This window comes from Epinephelus fuscoguttatus, linkage group LG8, assembly GCF_011397635.1.
Source record: "Epinephelus fuscoguttatus linkage group LG8, E.fuscoguttatus.final_Chr_v1".
In the NCBI taxonomy this organism is placed as follows: Eukaryota; Metazoa; Chordata; class Actinopteri; order Perciformes; family Serranidae; genus Epinephelus; species Epinephelus fuscoguttatus.
This window is the reverse complement of record NC_064759.1, coordinates 15,886,632-15,914,332: the sequence shown is the minus strand read 5'-3', so window position 1 is coordinate 15,914,332 and position 27,701 is coordinate 15,886,632. Positions and strand designations below refer to the sequence as shown.

The window sequence follows — 27,701 nt, the reverse complement described above, 5'->3', positions numbered from 1 at the left end:
CCTCATATCCTGGTGCAGACTTACTCTCGTTGAAATATGTTCGTTTTCTTGACAATTTCAACACTACAAAAGGCTTTTTAATATTTCCTCTTTTTTTCTGTATGTTTAGAGTGCCTGGTTGCTCTTTCTGTCACTCGTTGGCATAGTTTCTTCAAGCATCTTGAGCTCTACAGGAGGAATCAGTACCATTCTTCCACTTGATGTTTTATTGATGGTTATGGAGAGCGCTGTGTAAGACATTGGTCCTAATCTCTCCCATTGGTGTTCAACTGGAGTGAAAGCTTGTGACTGTGTGAAGGTCATGGCATATGATGCATATACACAAGTTTTACAACATACATAGTTTTGCTGTTTATGGAAGAGATCCTTTTGTGGCTGCTGATGCAAAGTCTAACCGTTCACATAAAACATGACAGGCACGAGGAGAAGTAATTTGCATGCAAACCTTGAAAGACAAGGTAAAATTTACATGGAGGCAAATGTTGATTTGGAAAATGAAAAAGCAGGAGAGCCTTTGCACACAGAAGTTGTGAGAGGACGGACAGGGGAAGAAGGGGACAGGAACAGGCACATTTACTTCAGTAGATAGTTGGGTAATTAAGAAAATTGGAGTAAATTACAGGGCGGGAGGACTGGCTGGTAATGAAGCCTGATTTCTTATCATGAGAGAGAGTAGGGGGCTAAACATGAGGAAGGCTGGCTGCAAGTGAACACAGAAAGTAGGGGAGCTAACCTGGACTGTCAATGTAACCTGACTGTGAGTTTTCCTGTGTTTGGAAGGAAGACACACTGGACGCCATCATAGACGACAACACAGAGGAAAGACTGGATTCAACCCATCACTTCCTGGTGCAGACAAGCCCAGACTGCCAGTGAGTCCGTACTGCAAGAGTCGCTGCCATGTCTTGTAGGTGAGTGTTTTGTATTTTCTAGAGTAAAAAGTTTCTGTGATGTCTGTTTCAACTTTTTCATCTCTTGTCTCCATGTTTTTGTTAATGTTTTGGTCATTATTTGGTGTTACTCACTTTGCACTTGCAACTTAAGTGAAGAAAATTTTACTCATTTTCTATCATTCAAAGAAAACTAAGACTAGGAGTGTGTGTTAAAGATAAAATCCTCTGTCACATAATATGTCGTGTTAAATGGGATATTGCCATGTCATGAAGGGCTGGATATTGATACTCAGTCTCTTTAAGGCAGGCTGTCCAAACTTTTTGGAATGATTGCCAGATAAGATAATGTGAAAACACCTGGGGGCAGCTCCTTTCTGCATCATATGGGTCATTTAAATACAAAAACAACCATATATACACAAATGACTATTTAACCTAACTTAGTATTTATCATTCCCCCACTCCTAAAAGCGGCAGCCCTTGCTCTTTACGCTTCTTTACTGTGGCCATGTCTGCTACCCTGCCAGGAAATATCTAGTGTTAAGACATTGTTTGTTAGCTTGTTTATCGAATGACTATGAATACACATTAGATCCACCTGTGTGGTTCCTGCTCCTACCCTGTCTACGAACTGTGCGATTTTCCTGCCATCGATAGGTGAATGGAAAAAAATGCAAAGTGATTTTGCTTGATTAATCAATATTGTGTAATTATAAAGTATATTTTGAAAGACAAGCGGAGGACCATGTAAAAATGATCTGCAGGCCTCAGTTGGTCATCGGGCCTTACTGTGGACATGACTGTGTTAAGGTATTGACTGATATAACCCAGTATGAGGTAGTATTGAAACACCTTCAGTCACATGATAACTGCGTTTGATCCTCTTTGTGCTGGGGGTCTGATCCCATCCCGACTCCCTGCTGGATCAGCAAACTTTCTTTCGCCTCCCTGGTTAATATGAGGTATGAAGTGACACATATCAACCAACATCAAACATCAAGCTTGACTCTGTCTTCAAACCGGCTAATAATGTTAGCCATGTGATGCTGACAGTTAACCCTGTTACTGTGTGTGGCAGGTTCTTACAACTCCTTGGCACGGAGCTCACACTCCCACAGCAGCAGCTACAACCCATGCTCTCCATGCGAGGTGTTGTGTCAAGTGTGGTTTATTTGAGGGAGATGGCAGTTCAGCGTGTCAAGATGTTCAAAAGTATGGCTATACTACAAGCTACCTCATTCATGCTATGGGTATCGAATGAAGTAGGCTACTCAGTTGTTACCAGTATGACTTTAAGGGTACTGGTATCATAATTTTTTAAACAATACACAGCCCTGATATCATGATACACTACAATTTCTGAGGGTGCTTTATGGGCATGTTCAAGGTCAGTAATGCCGTGTTAATGTGTAACCAATGGGCAGGGGGTACCTTGCAGTAGCCACCAGGGTATGAATGTGGGTGTAACTGGGTGACTGTAGAATGAAGTGTCCAGTAGTAGTGTGACCTCTGAGTGGTCAGAAGCCTAGAAAGGTGCCATACATATGCAAGTCCATTTACTCTTCCTGTTTTAGTTGTGCAATGGTTGACGCTCCTCCTTTGTGCTGTAAATTGAGCCTTAATTTTCCCAGAAATCGTACTCAGCGGCAGATAGAGCTGCATAGTGAAAGCAAGCTTATAGGGAACCAATCTAAAACACCAATGGTGGTATTATTCTATAGCTATTACATTGTGCATTCAGCATTTCCTTTATAATAATTCATAAGCAAAAACCTTGTCTATTTCCTCTGTAACACTATTATGATATTTTTGAAGTTTAGACAGTGAAGGAAAGAAACAGACCAGCATTTACACTAATTCCTCTTTACACACATAATGCGATGCATTGCAAAAGTCTCATGAGTTGCGACACTCAAATGAATGACCAAATCTAGGAAACATCTTTGTTGTCACTCTGAGGCTGTGAGAAAAAAAAAAAACAAGTGAGTGTCGTTTGCCACATTGCTGTGCTCGTCCTGCAGCCTGAGAAGTGGAGCTCTGTTGAGGGGAACAGAAGCCAAACTAACTGTTAAACAAGTCAATCTGTGAGGAGAGTAATGCAGACTGCAGTGGCGGGCGTTAACCACGATGAACGACACCTGCACTGCTATGCGTGTGTGTGTGTGTGTGTGTGTGTGTGGTGGGTGGAGCTACATATACTGCAGGCTCTACCACTTATTTTTAGGTTTTTACCCAAAGGTTAAACAGTGCTGTCACCTTTACATGTTTTAGTTGTACTTCTTCTTGCATATTTGCACTAACACTAAGAACAACACAGTTTACAGCCTAATGAGGAAAATGTTGTTTGACTTGGGAAGAGAATTGACCTTCTGTAGTTTCCATGAATTCAAATATGCCCTTTTGGACCTCTTGTAGGTCAGAACGATTTGCAAGTTAAATGTTGATTGTACCTGTTTGTTCCACAGGTTGTAAAACGTTGGGTCATGTGTTTGTGGCATGTGTTAAACAAGCCTTCCTCATGATGCAGTATGTTTGTGTTGCATCTGGTGTCAGTTTCAAGCCTCTGCATGCTCATTGTGGTATCAGGAAGAGAAAAGGAGAACACATGATTTAATATTATCTGCTTCATGCAAGTGTTCAGTTGTAGTTGTGGAGTTAGCGCTTTGGTAGTCTGATATTGAAACAAGTTCACAGTTGCAAATGGTTTACCAGCTGAAAGCAGCTCTCTCTCACACACACACACACACACACACACACATATATAGAGGGGGGGGAAGGTTGAAGAGCAAATAAGGAAGTGTTCTGTGACTCTGACCTTTGTGTGTTATACACACATACACACCTGGAAGTAAAAAACTAACACACGGCGGTGGCAGCAGACAGGTGGGCAGGCAGAGGGGAAAAGCTTTGCAAATGTCTGACTGAGAGACAAGGTGTGGGTTTCTTCACAAAGGCACGTAAAGCTCAAACTTTACGTTAGGTGGATTTTTTTTTTTATTCCTGTGACAGAGGTGGAATCACTGGACGGACACTCTCACTCATGATTCACCGCTGAATGGAACAGTTTCATCCTTTCTGCGTCGACACCTGCACTGAAAACTAAGCGATGGAGCATCAGAGAGCAAGTTTCCAGAGTTTAAACCTACTCTGCTCTTAAATATGATGAGTTTTTGTTTTGGTCGGCTATAAAAAACAACAACAAAAAAAAACACACGTCTCTATCTGTTGGAGGAATTCCGGCCTGTCAGCTATTTTGGTTCCTGTCTTGCTTTCACTATTTTGTGAAAGGAGATGTAAAAAGGAAGGAAGGGGAGAGCGAGTGAGAGAGAACGACACAGAGAGGAGGGGAGACAGACGTATACAGTCCGAGCGTCTCGGCGAGTGTCAGTTGTTTTCAGAAGCAGCTGAGAAGAGTAAGTGTTCACCTGCTTTCCTATTGGGACGGAGAGAGGGGTTGGATATAAGAAGAGGATTGGGTGGAGGGAAGCGTAGAAGGAGAGGAGGAGGAGAGTGCGGGTAGTTTGAGGGTTTGTTTGTAAATGTGGTGCGATACAGAGACATAGAATCGATACTTTTGATAACAGATGTGTGTGTCAGAGTTTAGAGTAAGTCTGTAAAGGAGAAAAGTGGGTTATCTTGTGTTTGGTGCACTGCTGTAAAGTGAGGAAGTATTGAGGAACTGGGTGTTTCTTTACCAAATTAGAGACAAAAAAAACTGTGCTCATGCTTGTGAGTCTGCACATGTGCAGGTACAACTCTCACCAATCACTCTCCGTTCTCTTTGGTCCCAGAAGAAGCGAAGACACAACATGGTTCGGTGAGTCAAGATCCCCCGCTGGACAATGTAACGCTCAGCTCGTCGACTCTGGTCGTGCTCTCTGTGTTTTTTTATGCAAGGCGTGATGACAACTTCTCTGTTTCCATTCCTCCTTCTCTTTCTTTCCCCAGCTGTCGCCTGGTCCTACTCTGTTCCTCTATCATGTGATTTGTGATGTGTGCTGTTCTGTGTCTGTTTGCGTAAAGAAAATGTGTCATAAAGGATGTTTTAGCTCAGTGGTTGAGTAAGAAACACCTTTTTTTTTGTATGCTCAACATTCACGCTGTTTAAAGGTTCTCGACGAGGTTCCCTTTTACCTTGAGTTGACGGATCTTTCTTTATGTGACTGTGCTGTTCAAATCTCCTTTCTTAACCTGTTTGTTGTATAAAAGCTCTCTTGTGGGAACCTAAAACTGAAGAGGAAACATATATTCAAGTGCAAACGGTCTAGATTTGAATACAAAGTTGGGTTAGGAATCCTCAGAAGCCCCACGATATGATATTTTCACGATAGTTAAGCCATGATACAATATTACTGTGATTTTAAATGTTTTGCGATAACATATACTGCGGTTTATTGCTTATTTTCTACTGCAAATTATATCCTTAAAGAAAAACTTTTGCTTTATCTATTAAGATACATTTTCCAGTCTGTTCATCACACTTAAGTCATTTTCATTGCAGCAAAGTGTATCCGACAAGCTAATAACTTTATTACTCTACGATGCTACTAAAAGCGTAATTTGTATTTGCAATATTGGTAATTTATCTAATAAAAAATCCATACTAGGTGTCCATGTATTGATACATTTTCCACACAAATATACAAATGTTTCCCACCCCTAATACACATATTTTAAGCTTTATATTGCACATTTTGCAAACTGTGCAGAAATATTGAAAAGTTATTTAATACCTAAAGTTGAAAGCAGCAGGCTGGGTCGCAGGGAAGCTCTTATAATGCCAAACAGCCTGCAGTTAACTAAACATTTGGATCATTTTCTCCTGCGAATGCTCAACTAGACTTTAAAAACAGCTCTCTGTGGGGTTTTTTCTGTGTTAGCTAAGAGGCTGTGAACTGAGCTTGGCCAAAACAGTTTGATAAAATTATAGATATATAGTGTGAACTGATGCACTTGTGTTACACTGAGCAACTGAAGTCAACAGTGTTGCTGAAAGGGCTTGTGAGCTGTAGCTTTAGTGGATTATTTTGGGTTATATAAGATGCACAGTGTAATGTGACGATAGCTGTTACTGTGGTGTTCTATTCTGGAGAGCGGGCGTTCATTGAGCCAGAGGTGAAGATGATATATTGGTTCATTTTAGTCTTTTGTGGTTAGAAGTTAATACGTAATGTTCATCCTGGTCTATAGTGAGGGCTGTGTTTCCGCAGAATGAGCCCAATGAAAGATACAGTTTCTATAATGAATATTAAGAACGTAAAAAGTGGTGTACAAGTGAAACTGTGTGTCAGTTATGTTGTCAGTTAATCAATGAATTGTTTAATCTAAAAAAATTTAAAAAAATAATGCCAAATGCTTGCCACAAGTTACCGCAACACAGCTATGTTTTAATTCCTGGGTGTTAAATGAAACAGAAAAATGGAAGAATGAAAGGAAATCTTCACATTTACAAGACTTTAACTGGCAAAATTATTTGTATGATTATAAGAACTGTAAATTTTCTGCCAATCACCTTTAAGATTGATTAATTAATCACGTCAGAATGAGACAAGACTGTGCTGAGACCGGCCTCTACTGCAGTGGAGATTTAATAATGACAAACTATTGTAGATTTCTATTAAGAACGACTGAATTAGTTGCACATTTGTCTTATATTTGGTCTGTCAAAATAAATTTGTACTTATTGTGTTGCAATGTGCTCAGCTGAATGTGAGGAAATAATACTGGGTGTGTGTACTTGGATGTTTGTGTGTCAAGGCGTACGTGTTTATATTTTTAAAAGTCTTATCTGGGAGTCAGCTCAGTGCAGTTCTGTTCACACTGAGTGTATTTTTACTGTGTATGCATATGTGTCGATGCAGGTGGTTTCACAGAGACATCACAGGCCTACAGGCCGAGGACATGCTGAAGACTCGAGGCATCCATGGCAGCTTTTTGGCTCGACCCAGCAAGAAAAACGTAGGAGATTTCTCCCTCTCTGTCAGGTAATAACGTTTGCAAAAACACCACAAATCTCTCTCTAACCTCACAGCTGAGAAGAAATCACACTTTAAAACTGAGGTGTTAGTAAACCTTTAACCTCATAACTGACAAACAAAATTGTGTTAATATAGAATCTGATTGATCGTCCTGGGACTCTTTCCTTTACTGCATTTTTATTTACTTCAGAAACTCATTCGCCGCCTTTAAACTTCACTGTTTATGACAGAACTGTTTTACAACCTAATGTGCTGGAAAAGCGATATTATTTCTCTGTGTAGATTGAAATCAACTTTCCACTGCACCTTGTGGGTACAATGAAATCACACCCTGCATCTATGAATGTGTCAGTACAGATAAATGTTGACGCCTTTGCACTTATCCAGCTCTAAGATGTAGTTGATTTGGTTGTTATTCACAATATGAAACACTCAAGTGAAATTAAAATAATTTGTGCCACTTAAAAATGTTAAAGAATAAAGATGAGGCGCAGTACTTAAAACAACGTTAAATCAATCAAATTAAATGCAGTCAAGTGTGATAAATGAAATGATGCGTGGTACACATTAAGTAGCTCCAAATCAACACACTGAGCTCATTTAATGATAACATGTCTTTCATGAGGTTTAACTGATGTAAAGATGTTTAGTATCAAGTTAAATACTGATCACAGTACACCAGTCTGTAGTTTAAAGAGGTCAGCGTTTAGATTAGTAAATACACTGCATCTGTACTTATATTAAACTGAGTAACTCAACTGTTTCGAGATTCACAGATATATCTGGGTTACTATTATACAGATGTACAGTATATTGTAAAAACTGAGGTTCCTGTGTTGGTATTTCTGTTCAGGCCTTTAAGGCAGGAAGCAGCACAGCTGTTTATTTTGTAACTCTGAATACTTAAATGTGTGAGATCAGTGGGTTATTGATCACAGTGCAGCAGCAGTAGTGCTAGCAGGACGTAAAAGTTTTTTTGGGAGGGTATTTTTGCCTTTATTTGAGAGATGACAGTGAAAGGGCAGACTGAAAATGGAGGGAGAGACAATGACATGCAACAAAGGTCCCAAGGCTGGAATCAAGGATAGGATGTTGCCGTTATGTGGCATGTGCTGCACTCGGCTACCAGCGCTCCCAGTTGCAGATATTCTGAATAATGGGTCCCACCAGTGATAAAATGAATGACAGTATTTCATACTTGCCTTATCCTCCAATCATTTCTGCAGATTAAGAAAAAAATACAACAAGTTTTTACACGTTCTCATGTTCACATGAGTGCCTTCCTTGGCCCCACAGACAAACACGCCAAGTGGACTGGAGCCTTTAAAGAGGAAATAGTTTTGTGCTTTAACATATGATTATAAAATAATTGTTGATTGCACAATGTTATGAATATAGAATAGCTATCTGCATTTTAGATTGGTTCTCCATAAGCCTCACTTTCAGTATGCAGTTCTGTCTGCCACCGATCTCTCTTGAAAATGATGGCTTGATTTATGGCACAAAGGAAGTGCGTCAACCATTGTGCAATCAAAACAGGAAGAGGATAGCATTTTGTTTTCCATGGTAGCTATCAGTAGCTATCCCCAGTCACCAAAGAGTATCAATGTGAGATCTTTGCAGTTACTATCCTCAGTAGTGGAAATGGCGGATGGTTGAGTAACCAAAGTAACTGTGGAAAGTGTGGTTGTTGCTGGGCTCTGACGAAAATACAAAGTGATCTAGTTGTCTTGACGATAGCGGTACCAACAATAATACCACTTGGAAATGCTTGCGGGGGGCACAGTTGTATGTTTCCACTTTTTAAAAATTATGAATTTTCCACATTTGCAGATACTTTCTTCACTTTTCTGTCGTCTTAGTGTTATTGTTATTACCGAATGTAGAATAATTATTAACATTTTTTTTTCCAAATCAAGTTTTACCAAAGACAATGCACGTTAAAATTTAGATTTCTGCTCCTAAGTAATAAGAGGAAACTCCACATTCACATTATTACTCTGATAAAAGCTCAGGCAGCCAGAGAGCTACCATATTAACTGCAGTCTTCGCATGACGGAGAACACAGAGGGCAGATACTGAAAGATCACATGTATATGTCATAGACAAACAGAGCTACTATATACAGAATGTACTGTATATAGAACATATACAGTAATACAGCCTGTGAAAATCAAATAAAGCTCTGTGAGAATCTGATCTGTGGCTGAACACTTAAACATTTAAAGCAACTAAAGGTTGAAGAAATATATTGTGCTGTTCAACCTTTCATATGTAAAACTCCTGACACAGAGATGTTCTCTTAACTGCCATTAGGAGGTTTTTTATTGTGTGACCTGACTGTTTTATCTCCTCAGAGTGGGCGAGATGGTGACCCACATCCGCATCCAAAACACGGGAGACTTCTACGACTTGTACGGCGGGGAGAAGTTTGCCACCCTGTCAGAGCTGGTGGAGTACTACACGGCTGAGAACGGCATCCTGCAGGACAAGGACGGCACCGTCATTGAGCTCAGATACCCCCTCAACTGCTCCGACCCCACCACAGAGAGGTCTGTCACTCCTACCTCTCTCTGTTGAACCCCCTGTAGGTTAATGTGGCCCACACTCACCGGCTTCTCTTCAGTCCCTCCACCTACACTCTCGGGTTAAGTGTAACAGTGTTTGGTTAGGTGGTTAAGTCAGCGATGATGAGTATTATTTCCTATTACAGTTGTTTATTTGATGGGGGTAATAAGTGTCATTTGTAGGCTTGTTATTCCATGGGGTGCAAACCTTTTCCTCTGGGGTGAAGGTGTTTTATTCAAAGCCTCTGAAGCTTTTGAATAATAACTTTGGTGTAGAAGCATCTTTGTCAGAATGTGTCAGTGAAAATAAATGCCCACACTTCAGATAGAAAGAGTCCGCTGCTGTTGAGGCTTCCTTCCTAAATTTGCCTCTGCAGCTGATGGATTACATGTGATCAGGGTCGACATTATCAGAGGTGGGAAGCAGCAAAGTTCATCCACTTAAGTGTATTTCTTGAATATTTCATCGTGAGACTATCAGGGTGTCAGCAGGTACTTAAAGGAACATTTCACCCACAAAATGACCTTCGGTAAATCAATTAGTCACCTCCTGTTACCTTGGATTCGTGAAGACAACTTTGTTTTTCTCATATGACACCACAGAACACAGCAAACATATTGACAGATTCATTGCGGATCATTTTTAACAACAGCAAAACTGTATTAAAACATCTCTTTACAAACTCTCACACAACTCGTACAGTATAATCTAAGTCTCATTTAACCAGTCATATGCTCAGTTCTTCCGAAACGTACATTTTTTATTAAATCCTGACTCTTTAAAATTGAACTGAAAATGAAACTCTTCCATGCACTCATCAAAGCCAAACTCCAATACTAAGGTTTTTTCGTGAAATGCACGTGTTTGGAAAGTACTGAGCATATGACTGGATAAATGAAACTTAGATTATGCTGCACAAGTTGTGTGAGAGTTTGTAAAAGGATGTTTTGATATAGTTTTGCTTTCTTTCTGGTGAAGTTTTCTGCATGAATTAAAGGTATCACGGCATGACAAATTGACAAACAAATAATTATTTATCGGCATATTCCTTTAAAAAGTCTTTTAATGTCTTAAATTCAATAATAAAATAATTTAATAGTCATTAATTAGTCTTACATTTGAATTTGTGAGGTCTTAATTGCTTGTTTTTTAAATCTAATTTAATTTCTAATTTTTTTATTTTCTTTTTGTCATAATGAGTCAATCTTTTCTACATAAATTAATGATAATATGATAATAGCAAAAATAATAATATAATTAGTTCTTCACATGAAAATAGACATAATGGACATAAAACAGTCGAGGCAATTCAATATAAAAGGACATTTAAAGCAGTTTAAAACATGAAGAAGTGGTGGTGATTTGAGATCCTATTAATCGAAATCTCATATAGTGTTTCTTCTTGTGTCACCTTTTAAACCTTGTGACATCATTGACAATCAGAGCCTATAAAACGGGCACTGACTCACCAACAGACATTGATTAACCAAATGTCTTCTCAAGAGTTAATCTCACTGCGGGTATTGTCTGTGCCGGCCCACAGCTACCACCCAGTTGTGGTGTTGTGGATCAAATAGAACTCACCATAGTCTTTCTCCATCAGATCCATTGCCCACTAATTGTACCATAAACCTTAAAATAAAAAGATGAAATGAATCATAAAAAGTCATAAAATCATGACATAAAAAAAATATCTGATGTGACAAATCTTTAAAGCCAGCACTGAACCTTAAACTGTCTTTTTACTTTATACTTACAATTACCTGTTGGCAAAATGGAGATTAACCTAACTTACTCTTAAAACCATATTCCTACACAAAACCTACCTCTTCATGGGACCACATATATACTTTATACCTTTATACTTACCTGCAATGCTTGAATAAAAAAACAGCTCTTAAATGTTGGTAAAAAAATTATCTTGAAAAGGTCTTAAAAAGGATTAAATTTAAGCGTCTGATACCTGTAGACACCCTGTATATACCTGCTCTGCTTCTGTCTGCTGTATTCCAGATGGAAATACTTATGCACATTTTTTTTTATTTAAGATGCCTCCTTGACACATTTTAAGACATTAAAAAAATACTACATCAGCTTAAGTTACGTCTTTTTCTCCCTCATTAAACATTTCAAAATCTGTGACTCTGCAAATATTGTTCATGTCAAAGTGAGGTTACTGTGAGCAAAAGACTTTTTTGGGCTCACAACACAATAATGCACAGAAAAAACTTGCCGTTAGACCGACCAATAAACCAAAAAATGAATAAATAATTACAACATGAATCTAACAAATATGGAGTGACATATTTCCAATAAAGAAAAAGTAACCTATTATGTTTCCGTCTTTATGTAAATTAAAAATTGAGGAATTTCTGTAATAATTATTACTCCTTGCAGTCAGTGATTCAAAGACTTTGTGTGAATCCTCTAATGGTGAAAAATAGAGCTGCAATGATTAATTGATTCGCTGTCAACCAAAACATTTATTCACCAACTAATTTGATAATCAATTAATTAGTTTGAGTATTTTTTTAAAAGAAAATAAAGTCAAAATTCTCTGATTCTAGCCTCCAGAGACAGACAGACAATAAACTGAATATTTTTGATACAGGTCGACATTTTTCTGACATTTTATAAACCAATCAACTAATAGATTAATCAAGAAAATAACTGACAGATTCACAGACTGTGAAAATAATCATTAAATGCAGCCCTAGTAGAGAACAACACGCCTCTAAATTTATGTTCGCTTGTAACCGGTGATCAGAGAGACCTATTTCCTAATAAACTCAGATGTGGAGATTCTGGAAATGGTTTATGCAACCACTTGACAAAACTTTAGATCACTTGTTTCCAAAACGGAGAGTCTAAAGAGCATTTCCACATTGAATCAAATACCTGCTTCCTTTTTCACACTTGCAGGAGTCCCACAGGTCCCGTTTTCTCTTTTAGAGGGAATCGCTGTGCTTTCAACTTCACCACCTTTCTCTGTGTCTGTCAGCTGTAGTTATTGGTTGCTTCGCAGATTAAGATTTAAAATTTAACATTAGATAAACTCAGGAAAAATACTACTACGTTGAGAGAACTCTCGTATCTCTGATGTTAAACTTTACAGGAACAACTTTGCTGTTTTTCGACAAACTTGTTTCTTCAGTACAGAGCATTATGATGTTCGTCAAACACGTTTTAATTGAGACTTGAAAACTTTTAAAGTACGCTTGGATACAGGACTAGATTTGCAGCGGTGCACATTCCTGTTGTGATACTTTGAGTTTTTTGATAGGAGATGTTGGTAACTCGCAAGAGTCTGTTTGCTAAATATAGCTTTTAGATAATTTTACAGATATTTTCTTTCGTCTGTGTTGCATGCAGAGCTGACCACATCAAAGCCTCCTCCAGGCTGCAACCGTGAACAAGATATAAATCGGTTTATTGTGTGTCAAATACAGGCTAAAAAACACATCAGTGTTTTTATAGTGAATTGCCCACATTGTGAATGTAACTTCCATGACATTACAGCTGGAGGTGGTGTTTGATTATTGATGGAGCTTTTATCCTCCCAGCTGGAAACATTGTGCAACTGTAGGCTTCTTAAAGTAGGTTAATGTCCAACAAGTAGTGATAAACTCATACAGTTGCACTCCTTTTATGAGTCAAGGAGGACACTACTTTCTATCGTGTGTGTGTGTGACTGTGTGCTCAACCCTAGCTGGAGTCTCTACCCTCTGTCCCCCCTCCTTCTCGTCCCTCTCTCTCTGTTCGTTTCTCTAACTTCCCTTTTGTTGCTGCGGTTGGAAACTTTAAGTTTTGACACTTTTGAAAGCAATGGCCAGACCCTACTTGTCTTCCTCTATTGCACACTCCATCATGTTCTTGCTCACTCGCTGTCTTCCTCATCTCACCCAATCTCTCTTTCTCATCTCAACGCATGATCACACATACACAGACACACACACACACACACACACACACACACACACACACACACCTCAGCAGGTCACAGTTTATGATCGATCTCACGTATTTGGCAGCTTATCTTTTCTCAGAAAGGAGGATAAATATGGTGAGGCCATTAACACGCTGACATTATTTCATCGAGGTTATAGGTGGAGCAAACATGGCTGACATGATTGCACGTTAGTGCGGGATGTGCATGGTTAAATTGTCTGAAGTGTCCACTCACTGTGCAGTACTCTGTGAATTATTCCCCTGCACAGGCTGTTTGGACACCACTTTTTTCATTGCTGCAGGTGCTTCATGCAACCTGTTGCAATTAAAATCTATCAGTCTCTATAAAAGCATACACTGATTTGACAAGTAAGTAAATCAAAGAATCGAACCTGAAAAACCATGTGCAAAAAGACATTAAGAGAGCAGACGCAGTGTGTGATGGGGAAGGGAGGTGGTGTGTTTGTGTGTATGGGGGGTATCTTCTGTGGTTGTTACATATCGAAGGAGTAGAGGAGGGGGGGGGGCAGGCTATAAATACTTTGTCCTCTTCAGCCACGAAATCTGTCATCAGAAATTTTCCGACCGCAAAGCAGGAAGTGTAGAAGAAGAAATCGAGAACAGTGCCTAAAATTAAGTCACAAGCCAACACGGCCATGTGTGCCTTCGCTAATTTACGCTCACACTCCACAAAAACACACATGAACACACACTCGGTACACGGTGGTGGACAGAAATATAACCGATCTGTAACAGCAACATCTGTACATGCTGTTTTTAACCATACACCCAAAGCACCTGATTCTGTTGCGGCTTTCTATTTCTACTCTCAGTGTAGAGAGCAGTCCAGAGTACCACATCAGTGAGCGTCTGACAACCACTTAGCCTTAAATAGACTTATGCATCTAACAGTCACAGTGTTAGCAGCACACTGCTCACATACAGTAAACAGGAGGCAGTAATAATTTAAAAAAAAAAACAAAAAACGGATATTTTTTGTTTTTTAATTGCTGCTTGCAAAATGTTAAACCTTAAAGCACTGTGACGTGCTCATTTTTTAAGCTAGTGCAAACTTAGTTGTATCTTGTGAAACTAGATGACCCGAGGCATCTATCGGTAGCAGTTTTGCATAGCTTGCCGGGAAGGGGGCTAAATGATGTTCCAAATGTAGGCTAAATTTTGGCAAGGAAATAGAAAGCATGCCCATTTTCAAAGGGGGTCCTTTTAACTCTCATCTCAAGATGCCTGATTGAAAACAGGTTCTATGGATACCCAGGAGTCTCCTCTTAACTTGAGAAGGCTTGTTTCTAGAAAAGTTGTCTCCCTTAGAGTCAATGCACTCCTTCAAATTAAAGCTGCATTTGTCTTTTTGTGGAGAAGGACAACCAGCCTATTTGAAGAAGAGTAAATCGTCTAACACGTACAAATACACATGAAAACAGGATTGCTGTGAAACTTAAAGTGTAAACTGTACCAGTATTAGTCTGTGCACATCAGATTATTAGTAATATGAGTTGTAAAATAAGAAACTAAAATATATTATTATGCAATTCCTTAACTCTAACATTGACATAGTTTTTAACGAGCCTAATGAATCCTTAAAATTCAGTTACGGCTTTTGGTTTTGTTGAGCCACCCCAAGACTTTCAGTGGCCCCATCTGGATACGCCTATGAAAAATTAGTGTGGGCGTCACCGCCTTATAAACATCTGCGTAGGTTAAAGCCATTAACCGTCACCACAGACAAACCTAAATGTAGCTCACGGCATTGATATCTTTAGAAATGTGTACTCAGTGTGAAGCATCACTTCCTTTGTGTTTCAGGTGGTACCACGGTCACCTGAGTGGGCCGAATGCAGAGAAGCTGCTGGGTGCACGGGACGAGTCGGGGACCTTCCTGGTTAGAGAGTCACTGTCCAAGCCCGGAGACTTTGTCTTGTCGGTTCTGACAGACGAGAAGAGCAAAACGGGAGGAAAGAGGGTCTCCCACATCAAGATAATGTGTCAGGTGAGTGCTTGTCCTCATGTATAGGGGTAGATTTTTAGAGGGGGTTGCAGGGGACATGCCCCTTTAATATTTAGAACAGAGGGCTTTTATTTTGACAAAACTAGACATTTACAGCATACATTAATGCAGAAGAAGCACAAATTGCTGCATAACAATTCACCAGAATGCAGGAATTAAGTGTTTGATGCTCAAAATTTTCTGCCAGAGGACCCCCAAACCCTCCATTTTATATATGTCCCTGCCAGAGTTGAGGCAAAACCTACGCCCTTGTCCTCAGGTGTGTGTGTGTGTGTCTCAGCATGTGACCATGTGAGTGTCTGTGGCATGCTAGATAAAGGGTGCATGAAACTGGGGGTTGTTTTTGGTCAGTCTCTTGTTTTGAATATTCAGAATTAGGAGTCCCCGAAACAGATTCACATCATGTAAAAATACTGAGGGGTATTCCCGGAGTTGTGTTGTCGCACTTTGTAATCGGTATAAAGTCTCATTTCCCCTGCCTTGTGCAATAATAGACTATTGCTCATTTTTCAACTCAGCTATTGTTCATTAATGTCAGGCACAGGTTTACTTCAGATATTGATTACCAAATAAAGATACATGAAACCCCAAACCTGGTGTTAATACACTCAACTGCTGTTGGTGGGACAGCAACAGGTCTCACCGCGTCCTCTCAGTCTCATTTTCCTAGATTGTGTCTTTCCGTCATCATCGGGACTTTTGCATGTTTTTTTTACCAGTGGTTCACCTCATCAGAAAACACCGTTTAGGCCTCATTTGAATAAAGGCCATTGTTTTTGTGCATCGCTGGGGTGCAGAAGATTAATGTGAGATTAGTGGAAGGGTCACAAAGGCCTTTTCATGAGCACGTGGCAAAGATTAGGCGAGTTTCCCGTCAGCACACGACTCTGACCTGCAGAGTCTGCAAACTGCTGAATACATCAGTTTATATTCATGCCTTTGAATTGATTTTATGGCCAGAAAACAGTGTCATTTATTTGAGTAAAGTGTTGGAAAGCAGCCCGCCACAAAAATAACTTTAGTATTGGCTTTGTCATTTCTACTTTGATTAAAGGATATGAGATCCTCTTTTGTTAGAGCACACTTGTTTTCATTTTGGCCATGATTGTTTCTCTTTTGAAACTTCTTTATTTTTACACCAGACAATTTGGCATAACCCCTGTGTGTGTGTGTGTGTTTATCCAGATTGATATATGTGTGTGTGTGTGTGTTCAGAATGACAGGTACACAGTTGGAGGTTCAGAGCTGTTTGACACGCTGACAGACCTGGTGGAGTACTACAAACGCAAAGGCATCGAGGAGATCTCTGGGAACTGGGTGCATCTCAAACAGGTGGACTTTTCACATGCAACTCATGGAGATAAAACACATCAATTAGTTTTGTACCACAAACTCAACAAGGTGAAAACCAGAAACAGGTCTTTGAGAACTGTTTTATAAGACGAGCAGCACAGCCCACAGATAGGAAATATTAGTCACAGCTCTGTCTTAATGCGGCCTTACTCATGATGATGATGATGATGTGGATTATGTTCATTGGCTCGTCTTTTTCTTTCATCTTTATTATAAATTTTTTTCCCCTCTCTTTGTGTGTCTCCCTGTCTCTATCTGTCTGTCCTCTGCAGCCGTATTACTCCACCAGAGTGAACGCAGCAGACATCGACAGCAGAGTGAAACAGCTGGATCAGACCTCACAGCAGCAGCAGGAGGGCGAGGGAGAGAAGAGCAAGGCGGGCTTCTGGGAGGAGTTTGACGTAAGACTTGACCCGGCCTTGGTTATGTTCCCTGTGACTGGTTCTCACCATAATGCTTTAATCTGTGGTGTGAGAATCACAGGGTGGTCCTAGAGTGGGAAAAAGTAAATTATTCAACAGGTATCTGATAAGAAATTGACTGTCCATAAGCCGTTAACATCACAAGACTTACTTCCTGACTGTGAGCAGGACTAGAGATGTTATACTACCATCTTGTGGTGGTAAAGTAAACCATGTCTCAGTGTCATATCACATAGACTCAGACTTTACTTATCAGAATCAGAAATACTTTTTGATCCCTGAGGGGAAACTGCGATTCATTACAGTCACTCTGATATAAAGAATAGAGAATTATAATAAGTAAGAATAAGAGTATGAACTAGAAGAATGTAAAGCAATAAAACAAAATAGAAATGAGAATATGAGAAAAGCTAGTACTTAAGTAATTAAAATTAAAACTGTAAGTGTGAAATTTGACTACAATATATACATCAATAGAATAAAACAAGAAAAACACTGACTAACACACACACACACACACACACACACACACACACACAAAATCCCCCACCCAATTTCTGAGTAAAAGAAGATGGAAAAGCTTCTTCTAAACTCAAAATTAACTAAAACTGCAAGTGGTGATTATTTCTATTAATGATTTATCTCCTAATTATTTTTTTCAGTTGTTTGTTTTATAAAACGTCAGAAAATTATGAAAAAGGTTCATTACAGTTTCCTAGAGCCCAGTGTGACTCCTTCACCATGGTCCAAAACCTTAAGATATTCAGTTAATTATACAAAACATTAAACAGAAAAGCAACACATCCTCACAATCAGGACGCTGAAACTAGGGAACATCTTGCACTCTGTTAAAAAAAACCTATCAGCCGATTATTGAAATAATTGTATTTTCTCTCCATCATCTGATCAGTAAGTTCACTAGTTTTCTCACCTCTACTGTGGACACAGCTCCAGTAAGATCTTGTTTCTCTAGGTGAGGTTTTATTGGTAGTTGCACTATACAGTTTCATCAGTGGCAAGGGAAGTATTCAGATCCTTTACTTTACTATTACCACACTGAAAAAATACTCGTGACAAGTTTAAGTCCTGCACTGAAAATGTTAATCATTTATCATCAATTATGTTAGTACTAGTCCATACCCATTGGTAGCTTTGTCACCTTCTACCTATGCCACTCCTCAATGCCTATGTGCAGTTTCACATAGATTGACCACGTCAGTGAGTAGAAAAACGTGGGACAGACAGAATGACTGACTGAGAGAATTACCATGACTTAGTCATACCAAAAATTAGAAAAAACAACAACAAACATTGGTCCACAGGGGGAGCCACAGCGATCAGTCACATTTGAGCCATTTTTAAGCATTTTTCTGTTGTTATAGCGCCACCCAGTTGCCAATTAGAGTTAATTTAGTTTAGTAAAAATTGATATGGCAGTTAGGCCTAGATAAGAAATGAGCTCTCTAGCGCCCCCATTTTGTTTGATTGGGTCAATAATGGAGGGGTCCCCTCAGATTATGTGTGGTCATATGCCTACAAAGTTGCGTGGTGATCGGTGAAACCCTTGAGATGTTATACACCTTTATGTGATGAGCCATGCCCTCCACAATATTCATTGCCTTATAGAGGCTCAGTTTTAGTAAGTTTTCCAACTTTTGCCAAGAGGGAACTTTAGATATTGGTCCCTAGATTATGTTCACCGAGTTTCACGCAGATCGGTCAAACTTCCTAGGAAGAGATCAATTTTAAGTGTTTTTCAAAAAAATCAAAATGACGAAAAATCAGATTTGTTCCTCATGAGGAGAGGCATCTCTGTGCAAAGTTTCATGTCTCTATGACATACGGGGCATGAGATATGCCCATTCAAAGTTTGCAATTTCAATCGGTTGCTATAGTGCCCGCCTTTGGCCATTTGATGCAATATTGCTTCATTCACATCCTCCCATGACCCTCTACCACTGTGCCAAATTTCACATGGATTGACCAAGTCAGTGAGGAGAAAAACGTGGAACAGACACCCAGACACACCCACACACCCACACACCCACACCCACACACACACACACAGAGTTTTTTTGTCATTATATAGTAAGATATGTACTGCATAGTGTTAGCATATAGTATAAATTTGGGACACAGAAAGTATCAAACAGTCGTCTTTCTCTCTTGCAGGCTCTTCAAAAGTTTGAGGCAAAGGTGAAGAAGAGCCGAGAGGAGGGTCAGAGGCCTGAAAATAAGAGCAAAAACAGATACAAGAATATTCTTCCCTGTGAGTCTATAATCTTCTTCACATCATTATTCTCTAATTAACCAAATCTCATGACAGCACTGACATTAACCAAATGTTTCTGTCCTTCCCTCCATCCACAAGTCAATGACACCAGGGTCATCCTGCAGGACACTGATCCTGATGTTGTGGGTTCAGATTACATCAACGCCAACTACGTGAGAGTAAGTCTCTGACCTCACACAGTAGTAACACCAAACGACAAAAACACAACACAGAAAGCTGTCACACGTTCTTTTTATTTTTTCTCTGAGGTCAATGTTGTTTGTTGACTGAGCAGCGTTCAGTGGTTTACTGTGTGTTTGTAGAACAACCTGTTTGAGGCCGGAGAGCAGAAGGTTTACATCGCCACCCAGGGGTGCCTAGCAACAACTGTCAACGATTTCTGGCAGATGGTATGGCAGGAGAATACGAGGGTGATCGTCATGACAACGAGAGAGGTCGAGAAAGGGCGGGTTAGTATCAAAACACCAAGCATGGCAGCAGATTTAGCCTTTACGTGTGTGTTTTCTTTTGTCTCTGAAAATACTAACAGCATCAAAATATCTGTTTTTTATTACACTTATTTAATGATGTTTCCTCCAAAACATAGTCGTTATTATTGTTGTAATAATCATAAAAAGCTTGGTGAACATATTAAGTCACACTTTACTTTGAGGAACAATTTTTAGCACAGTTCTTATTTTGAAGTGCTGCTTCCTGCTGTATTTCAAAGTGTGAGAGGTTGAACAAACTAAACAAAATAAAAATATGCAATATACTATTTATTTTTTTGCAGAATAAATGTGTGCCATACTGGCCCGACAGTGAGAGCACCAAGGAGGTGGGTGCGTACATAGTGTCCACTGTTTCAGAGAGGGAAGCTGCTGATTACAAAGTCCGAGTTTTGGAGATTGCTCCTATGGACCAGGTAACCTCCAAACACAGACCTCTGATCTCACTGCACACACTCACTGATGTAAAGTTTTCACAAGGGCTCTGATCTTATTATTGTAATCCCATAAAATTTTCTCTTTCACAGCCAAAGCATTCTCGCACCATCTGGCACTACCAGTACATGAGCTGGCCTGACCACGGCGTCCCTCAGGAGCCAGGTGCTGTCCTCAGCTTCCTCAGTCAAGTGAACTCTAAACAGGAGGAATTCCCGGATGCTGGACCCATGATCATCCACTGCAGGTAAGAGACAGCTGCAGAGCCAAAAACCTCATGACACCAGGGTTGGAGACCAAATATAATGATTGTGGGGCCTCAGAGCTGAACATGCAAACTATAGATTGAATTATTTATTGTTGTTGAGATGTTGTTATGGGACCCCAAGTTAGTAGCGACACCCCTGCATGACACCTGCGTAAAAGCCTTAAGCAAACTCAAATTTTCCTTAGAGCATTGATATAAATCTGCGAGCTCATGTTTTATTTGCTCTAGCAGATGCATCTAGTCCCCCTTGGTGCCTGACCCAAACCGGGACACTCACAACGGTTTTCACAGCCACAACAGATATTAAAAGTGACCTGTTACACATCTCCCTGCTCCTATTAGCTGTAATTACATCCAGTCTGCCTTGTCCAACGCAACACACCGGGCTCACAAAACTCAGATCAGACTGTCAAACTAGGCAGCGCTTGCATGTGTCACTTTGTGCTACGTTACATGTCACACTCTGATTGGTTGTATGTCTATCCAACTGTGTCCAGAGGCATGCTGGACTGCGCCTATTGATAATGCCCACTGGAAATTGAATTTGAAATATAGGAACTATAACGATATTATTTCTACACCCAACAATGGATTAACTTGAGTAAGCAGGTCATGATTTCTGGAAAGAGACATTCCGGTTGACATTTTTTGGCGCTTTGAACACCACAAGCTGAGTGCCATTTAGTTCCATTATATTCAAGAGAAGGCAGACATCTCTACAGCTGATACCTCAAACACTCAGCAACTCACACCAAAACAATCTAGGTTGATATGTAGCACTACAGGTAAAAGGAAAAACATGTATGTTTGATTTTGGGTGAACTGTCCCTTTTAAGGCTGCAACTAATGATTATTTTAATTGATTCATTTGTGAAACATTTTTGGAAACACAGATTCGTCATTTAGTCTATATCTTTTTTTTTTAATCAACTAACAGCTAAAACTGAAAAACATTCCATTTAATAGCATTTTTTTTTTTAAAAAATCCTAACTTTTCAGAGGATTGAAGCAGCGAGTGTTAAGCTTTTTTTGCTGAATAAATAATTCAAACAACTAACTGATTATCAAAATCTGTCATTTAATTTTCCTGTACACTGACTAATCAATTAATTGTTTTGGTACTATGCAATACCGCCGACTCCAAACACATGAAATTCTCAGTTCCTGATGTGATGTAATGCTGTGAAAAGCATCACAGCATTACACTTACCCAGCTCAGGTTTCATAATCATACGTTAGGTGATAATACTCAGAGGTTTAAGATTAAAATGATTATATTTTCAGGATTAAGATTAGTAGAAGTCGAACAAAAGGTTTTGAGTCAACTGACAGTTTATCCTTTTGGAATTTTCCCCTTGTGATGTGATGGATACTTTGACTGCTTATGTTTTTTTATTTTTAAACTTGTTGTTCAAAGGATTATATGACTGTTGTGTAAGTATTTTGGTATGTAAGCATGTTCACAAAGCTGCACCGCAGTGTTAAGATGTCCCATGCTTTCTCTTTATACAACTGCTCCAAACACTTTTGACATGTGACCCACTTAAATCCCATCAGCCTCATCTGTGCTTTGTGTTTTAAACTATTGAGTTATTTTTAGCATGTAAAAATGATGGCTGCGACTGAGGATTATTCTCAGTCTCAATTAATCTGCTGATTATTTTCATGATTAATGTCAAAAAATTGTGAAAAATGCTCATCACAATTTTCCAGAGCCCAAAGTGACATTTTCAAATTGCTTCTTTTGTCCAACTAACAGTTCAAATCCTGAAGAATCTTCTTTTTCTGCTTTTAAAATGACCAAAATGATTATTCAGTTATCCAAATAATTGGCAATTAATTATCTTTCGATCGACTAATTGATCATTTAATATTTGCAGCTTAAGTTAAAATGCTAAGAGGTAAACAAGGTAAACATTACATCTGATGAACAACAGTGTGTTAGCACTGTCATACTAGCATGCTAGCATAAGGATTTAGCATGTACAACCTCACTGACACAGAGCAGCTAACACAGACTTTAAGATTTGTAAGTAGAGTTAATTATGTTCAGTATTGTTTCACATGTCTTGATTGATGGAAAGCAGGGGCGGAGCCACATTTTGTAAACATTTTTGGGCTCAAGCCAAACCTGGGGGTGTGGGGATTTTTTTTTTCAAGCCTTCTGAGATACTTAAAAATCTGAACATTATCAGGGAAAACATGATAGTTGCCAAAGAAAGAAAATCATCCTGTAGAGTCGACATCCTATTTTATGTCCAATTATTTTCTGACTGTGTTCATAATTTGGAAACTTTAACACAACAAAAGTAGACGATGACCATTTTTCACTCCTGCCACCTAAAAAGAGGCAAAAATTGACTGATATTGCTATTTTTGCAAATCAGGGATCCTCAACAATGCCGAGTAAATGTGGTCTACAATATTCTGAATTCAATATTAGGCCAACAGAAGACCATTTACTCAATTACTGTATATTAGATAACTTTAGGGAACATAGGACAAGCAGCATAGGCATACATTACCATCTGAATGATAATGGTGATAAAGTTTTAGGATTATAGGTAAAAAAACTAAAGAATTTGGAGTATTTGAGAAAAAAATCAGGGCTGGGGCCTCAGATGTCCCCCCTCCTCTCCCCCTCTGATAGAAAGCTATATTAACTTTGTTTCTTCTGTGGATTCTTGCAGTGCTGGAATCGGACGAACAGGCACGATTGTGGTGATCGACATGATCATCCAGACCATTGACACTATCGGTAAATCGATTATTGAGATACTGTGTTGAGTAAAAACAAAAGCATTCATAATACGCAGTTGTTTTCCTTTTCCATACTGACTCCACCCGATGCTTTCATATCTCACTGTGTAGGTCTGGACTGTGATCTCGACATCCCGAAATACATCCAGATGGTCCGAGAGCAGCGCTCTGGCATGGTGCAGACGGAGGCCCAGTACAAGTTCATCTACCTAGCTGTGTCCGAGTACATACAGACCACTAAGGCCAAAACCTGTGCCTACATGGTGAGCAACAGACGAGATGAAAAAGAGTCTTTTCTTGTTGCTGAAGTATAGATTGACAGAGGGAAAACAGGGACACAGAGATGTGTATGTCAATAAGCCTTTGCACTTTGGCTGCGGATTTGAACACCACAGCCGAGTAGTTCAATGACAACAGAATGATACGTTATCAGAGAGCAGCTGGTAAGAGATGAACATTGACCCGGAGACAGAAAACAATAAACCACACAGACTAAACCAGTCACAAGACCTCTCTCTCTCTGTTTGAGTAATCCCCCAGTCATGTCTGAAATGTGTCTGTGTTTCTCTCTTCCCCAGGAAACTGAGACAGAGTATGGAAATCTGCAACTCAAACACCAACCAGCGAGCAGGAAGGTCTCAAAGTGAGTGAGAGTGTGTGTGTATGACAACGAGAGAAAAGAAAATGTGTGTGTGAACTGGATGTCCTTAATACATTCACATCGTCACTCTAAACCTCACACTGCCGCCCTACTTTCTTTTCAAAAACACCGTCTGTCAGCAGGAGTCTCTTTCTGTAGAGACAGAAGGAGTTGTATGGGAAGGGAAGATGCATTGTAGCTGCAGCTGAACTCCACTTCAGTTTCTTGTTTTTTTTATCCTACACGAATTATTCATTTGAGGCTTAAAGTACAGTTTTCCTATAAGTGCAATATGTAATGCCAGGCCACATGCTCCAAAGAATTAGGAGGCGGCAGTTCACCAGTCTGCTGCTGGGTCTGTACAATTTAAATCTAAAATCATTGGTTATAAAGACAAAACAAAAACCTAACAGCAGGGAAACAACATGCAAAATTAACCAAACTTCTCACATCCTGAGAGTCAAAATAACACTGCGATATTATAATCTTCTCTTCACTTCACAATGGCCTATAATTAAACCAAAGCAGTAATTAGACATCATGTAAATAGTAGTGACCAGGCACAAATGTAATTACAAATGGAAACAAAAGGGAGGAAAGGGGGTGTTTGCATTCAGACCTGCACCAGGCACACAGCTGACAGCATCAGAAATGATCAAATTAGCAGAGGAGGCAGGAAGGACGCAGCTGGCAACTGACAAGCTCAAGGGGCCGAACCAGCAGGGGGCCAGAGGCTGCTCCCAGACATCACTCGGTCAGTAAATCTGCACTGCCTACATTTGTGTTTTCTTCATCGGCTGGCACTTCCTCTATAAAGTGTGGACATCTGGATCCAACAAAACCTAAAACAGTCCACAGTGAATTTAATTCCAGTGTGTCAACTCGAGCCCTTTTTACACAGAGATCACACTGCAGGACCGCTAAAAAGCCCCTTCTTTATGCCACCTTTGCATTTTTACACAGAACCAAACAATGGCGGCATCATGCTGCTCCAGTGTGTGATTTAGGACAGCGCAAAAGAGGCGTGACATGTAACACAACAGCGCGGCTTCTAATATGACATTTAACATATGCGTCAGCAGCGCTTTATAAACAATAACAATTGAATAACAGGGCAATAACAATCATTTATATATATACATATACATATATATATATATTATATGGCGGCTGATCTTGTTCTCTGGAGGGTAAGGAGCTCTATGACCTCACTGTTTTCCCAATATGTGGGCATTGTTGGCTACTGTTCTTGTTTTCTGTTAGCTGCTAACTGCTATCAGCTACTTTTTAAATCTCCCACAGTGGGTTGCATGCGTAATACATCATCAAAATGTCCCACCTGAGACACCCATGATCTCATCCTGCTGGCTGTCCAGTTTATACTGATGTCATTTTGGTGCTGTTACTAACTCCGATGCTGACTTCAAGGCTAGACGACTTTGTCCCCCATTCTGCGATTGTACCGTTTATACAGAACAGCTAGGCAGCATAATGGCGTGAAATTCACACCTTGAAGAGGCAGTGTAAAAGTGGCCTCAATTAGTTTAAGTGTTGGTGGATAGTGGAGGGGCTTTCTTTGTTTTATTTGCGATTCTTGGCACTAGTAAGAGCTATAATGACACCTCTGACACCATGGGGAAAATTTATAATTTCCCTGCAGCCTGGTCTCACTCCCAGGGCATCAATATATGCTTCTTGTACAGTGTCCCCTTTGTCACTATTAAAGTAAACTCACAAACTTAAACTCACAATCTTTTCCTACCCTAAACCAAGTACTTTTGTTCCCTAAACTTAACTGTGGACCCCTTCTTAATCACGTGAGTCGGCTCACGTGTCCAGATGCTCTGACAACTCTGCGACGTAGCTTCTGCCCAAGTGTCAAAATATGATGAGTAGGGGTGAGATCACGCTGTCTGTTGGCATTAAAACATTACTTCACTGAATCAGTGTTGCACTTCCATAATGATGGATGACTTAGAAGAGACAGAGACAGAAAAAAAACAATCAAAATCAAAGCAACAGAAGCTGAAAAATCCTGACTTTTAGTGTCTAGTATGGGTTGATAGCCAGTTGATAACAATGCATTAAGCTGTATTTTGCACAGTGGGGAGCGTACCTATGTTCCCCGGGTCCTATGTTCCCCGCTTTGTATGGGACCCCAAAAGGGTCCTATGTTCCCCGCTTTTCCCCAAAAGGACCCGGGAAACATAGGCCCTTTTTTTTAAAAAAAGGGTCCTAACTCTAACCCCTTTTTCCCCGGTCCCAAAAGGGGACCGGGGAACATAGAACCCTTTTTAAGAAAAAGGGTTCTATGTTCCCCGGTCCCATACAAAGCAGGGAATATATTTCCTTTTGGGGAAAGCGGGGAACATAGGACCCTTTTTTTTTTTAAAGGGTCCTATGTTCCCCGATCGGGGAACATAGAACCCAGGGAACATAGAACCCGGGGAATATAGGGATGACCCCCACTAACTTTAGCAACATGTCCACAGATAGAAGTTAGACAAGACTGTGTGTACAACTGTTTTAAGTAGACACAAATAAGACAGAAATGTACAGTATATTAATACAGCTTTCACTACTGTTGATGCACGGAGCAGCCATCTTGGATTTTGAGGTTGGTGAGGTTACTCTGACTTCCCAAGTCAGAAATCCGACTTCATGGGGTATTCGAGTTAAAATTTCTGACTGGGAAGTTGGAAATTCTGACTTCCCAGTGCAAATGAAACACACCATTTTAGTGTTAGGTATGAGTCGAATTTAAAAATGCTTGATCCTACAGTTCCTTTAATGCAACTCCTGATATTTATAGACTTTAGACAGTTCCCTCCAGAGCAACTCTTTTTACTCCTTACAACAAATAAACTGAACTTCATGCGTAAAAAAAACAAACAGTGGAATGGCCCTTTACTGAATGACAGAGGTAAACCAGACAATAGATTCTTTTCGGAGGGGAGGGGTGTACAAACCAATTCAAAACACCCCACTTGTCTCTGTTCTGCCGTCTGAATAACATTTTTATGACCCCTCAGCCTGGATGCCTCTCATGTATGAACTAGGTAATGTTCTAATTAGCTAATTAGGAGAGAAATAAAACAAACAGTGAACCATTCAGCTCTGAACACTGTAAACTTTGACCCACTTGGAGCTCTGAATAGTTGTCTGCCAGCTTTGAGTGATTGATTCATGGTTGGTTGGTCTGTTTAAATCGTTCTCTTCACAGCCTCGCTCATTAACCTCTCCAGCGTCTCTGATTCACTTCTAACAGAGCTGTGTCGAATCAATGCTGGCTGGTATATAAAAATATATACGAATGAAAAAATCACTTATCAGCTTATTCCTCGTCTATTTCCAGAAACAAGGAGGACGTTTACGAGAATCTGTCAAAAGGGAAGAAGGATGGAAAGAAGTCAAAGACAGACAAGAAAAGTGGCTCCGTGAAGAAAAGATAGAAAGTTTTATCAAAGTATGTCATGTTGTTATATTTATGCAGGTTCTCTTCTCTTAAATAATTTGTATTTTAGTGGAGATAATAAAATTAAGGTTTGACAGTTAAGTTGTTGACATGAGATGTGTCACATGAGTGCTTGGTTGAAGTGTTGAGAATAAAGCCAGAACATGTGTGAACA

The 27,701-nt window shown here is 39.7% G+C and overlaps 1 protein-coding gene across 8 annotated transcripts; it reads left to right on the top strand.

Moving 5' to 3' along the window:
- Positions 1–537: 537 nt before the first annotated feature.
- Positions 538–27,701, top strand: ptpn6 (protein tyrosine phosphatase non-receptor type 6). Of its 8 annotated transcripts, none has more exons than XM_049583627.1 (16): positions 3,767–4,306; positions 4,688–4,710; positions 6,755–6,877; positions 9,229–9,423; positions 15,212–15,395; positions 16,629–16,745; positions 17,039–17,167; positions 19,361–19,457; positions 19,560–19,639; positions 19,784–19,930; positions 20,254–20,385; positions 20,497–20,651; positions 23,363–23,430; positions 23,544–23,695; positions 24,011–24,075; positions 27,428–27,701. In XM_049583627.1, exons 2-16 carry the CDS (start codon positions 4,703–4,705, stop codon positions 27,522–27,524), a joined length of 1,749 nt encoding a protein of 582 aa, XP_049439584.1. In that variant the 5' UTR covers positions 3,767–4,306; positions 4,688–4,702; the 3' UTR covers positions 27,525–27,701. The 8 variants fall into 8 exon arrangements, with proteins under 8 accessions (XP_049439588.1, XP_049439581.1, XP_049439584.1 ...); XM_049583625.1 differs by having other exon boundaries at positions 4,685–4,710; XM_049583628.1 differs by having other exon boundaries at positions 4,643–4,710.

Bases quoted from the DNA above. Each gene is read 5' to 3' on its own strand.
- ptpn6 (XM_049583623.1), top strand. From the start codon at position 6,741: ATGTGTCGATGCAGGTGGTTTCACAGAGACATCACAGGCCTACAGGCC. The intron at 17,168-19,360 runs GTAAGACTTGAC...TCTCTCTTGCAG, and splicing joins GCTTCTGGGAGGAGTTTGAC to GCTCTTCAAAAGTTTGAGGC. The intron at 19,640-19,783 runs GTAAGTCTCTGA...GTGTGTTTGTAG, and splicing joins TCAACGCCAACTACGTGAGA to AACAACCTGTTTGAGGCCGG.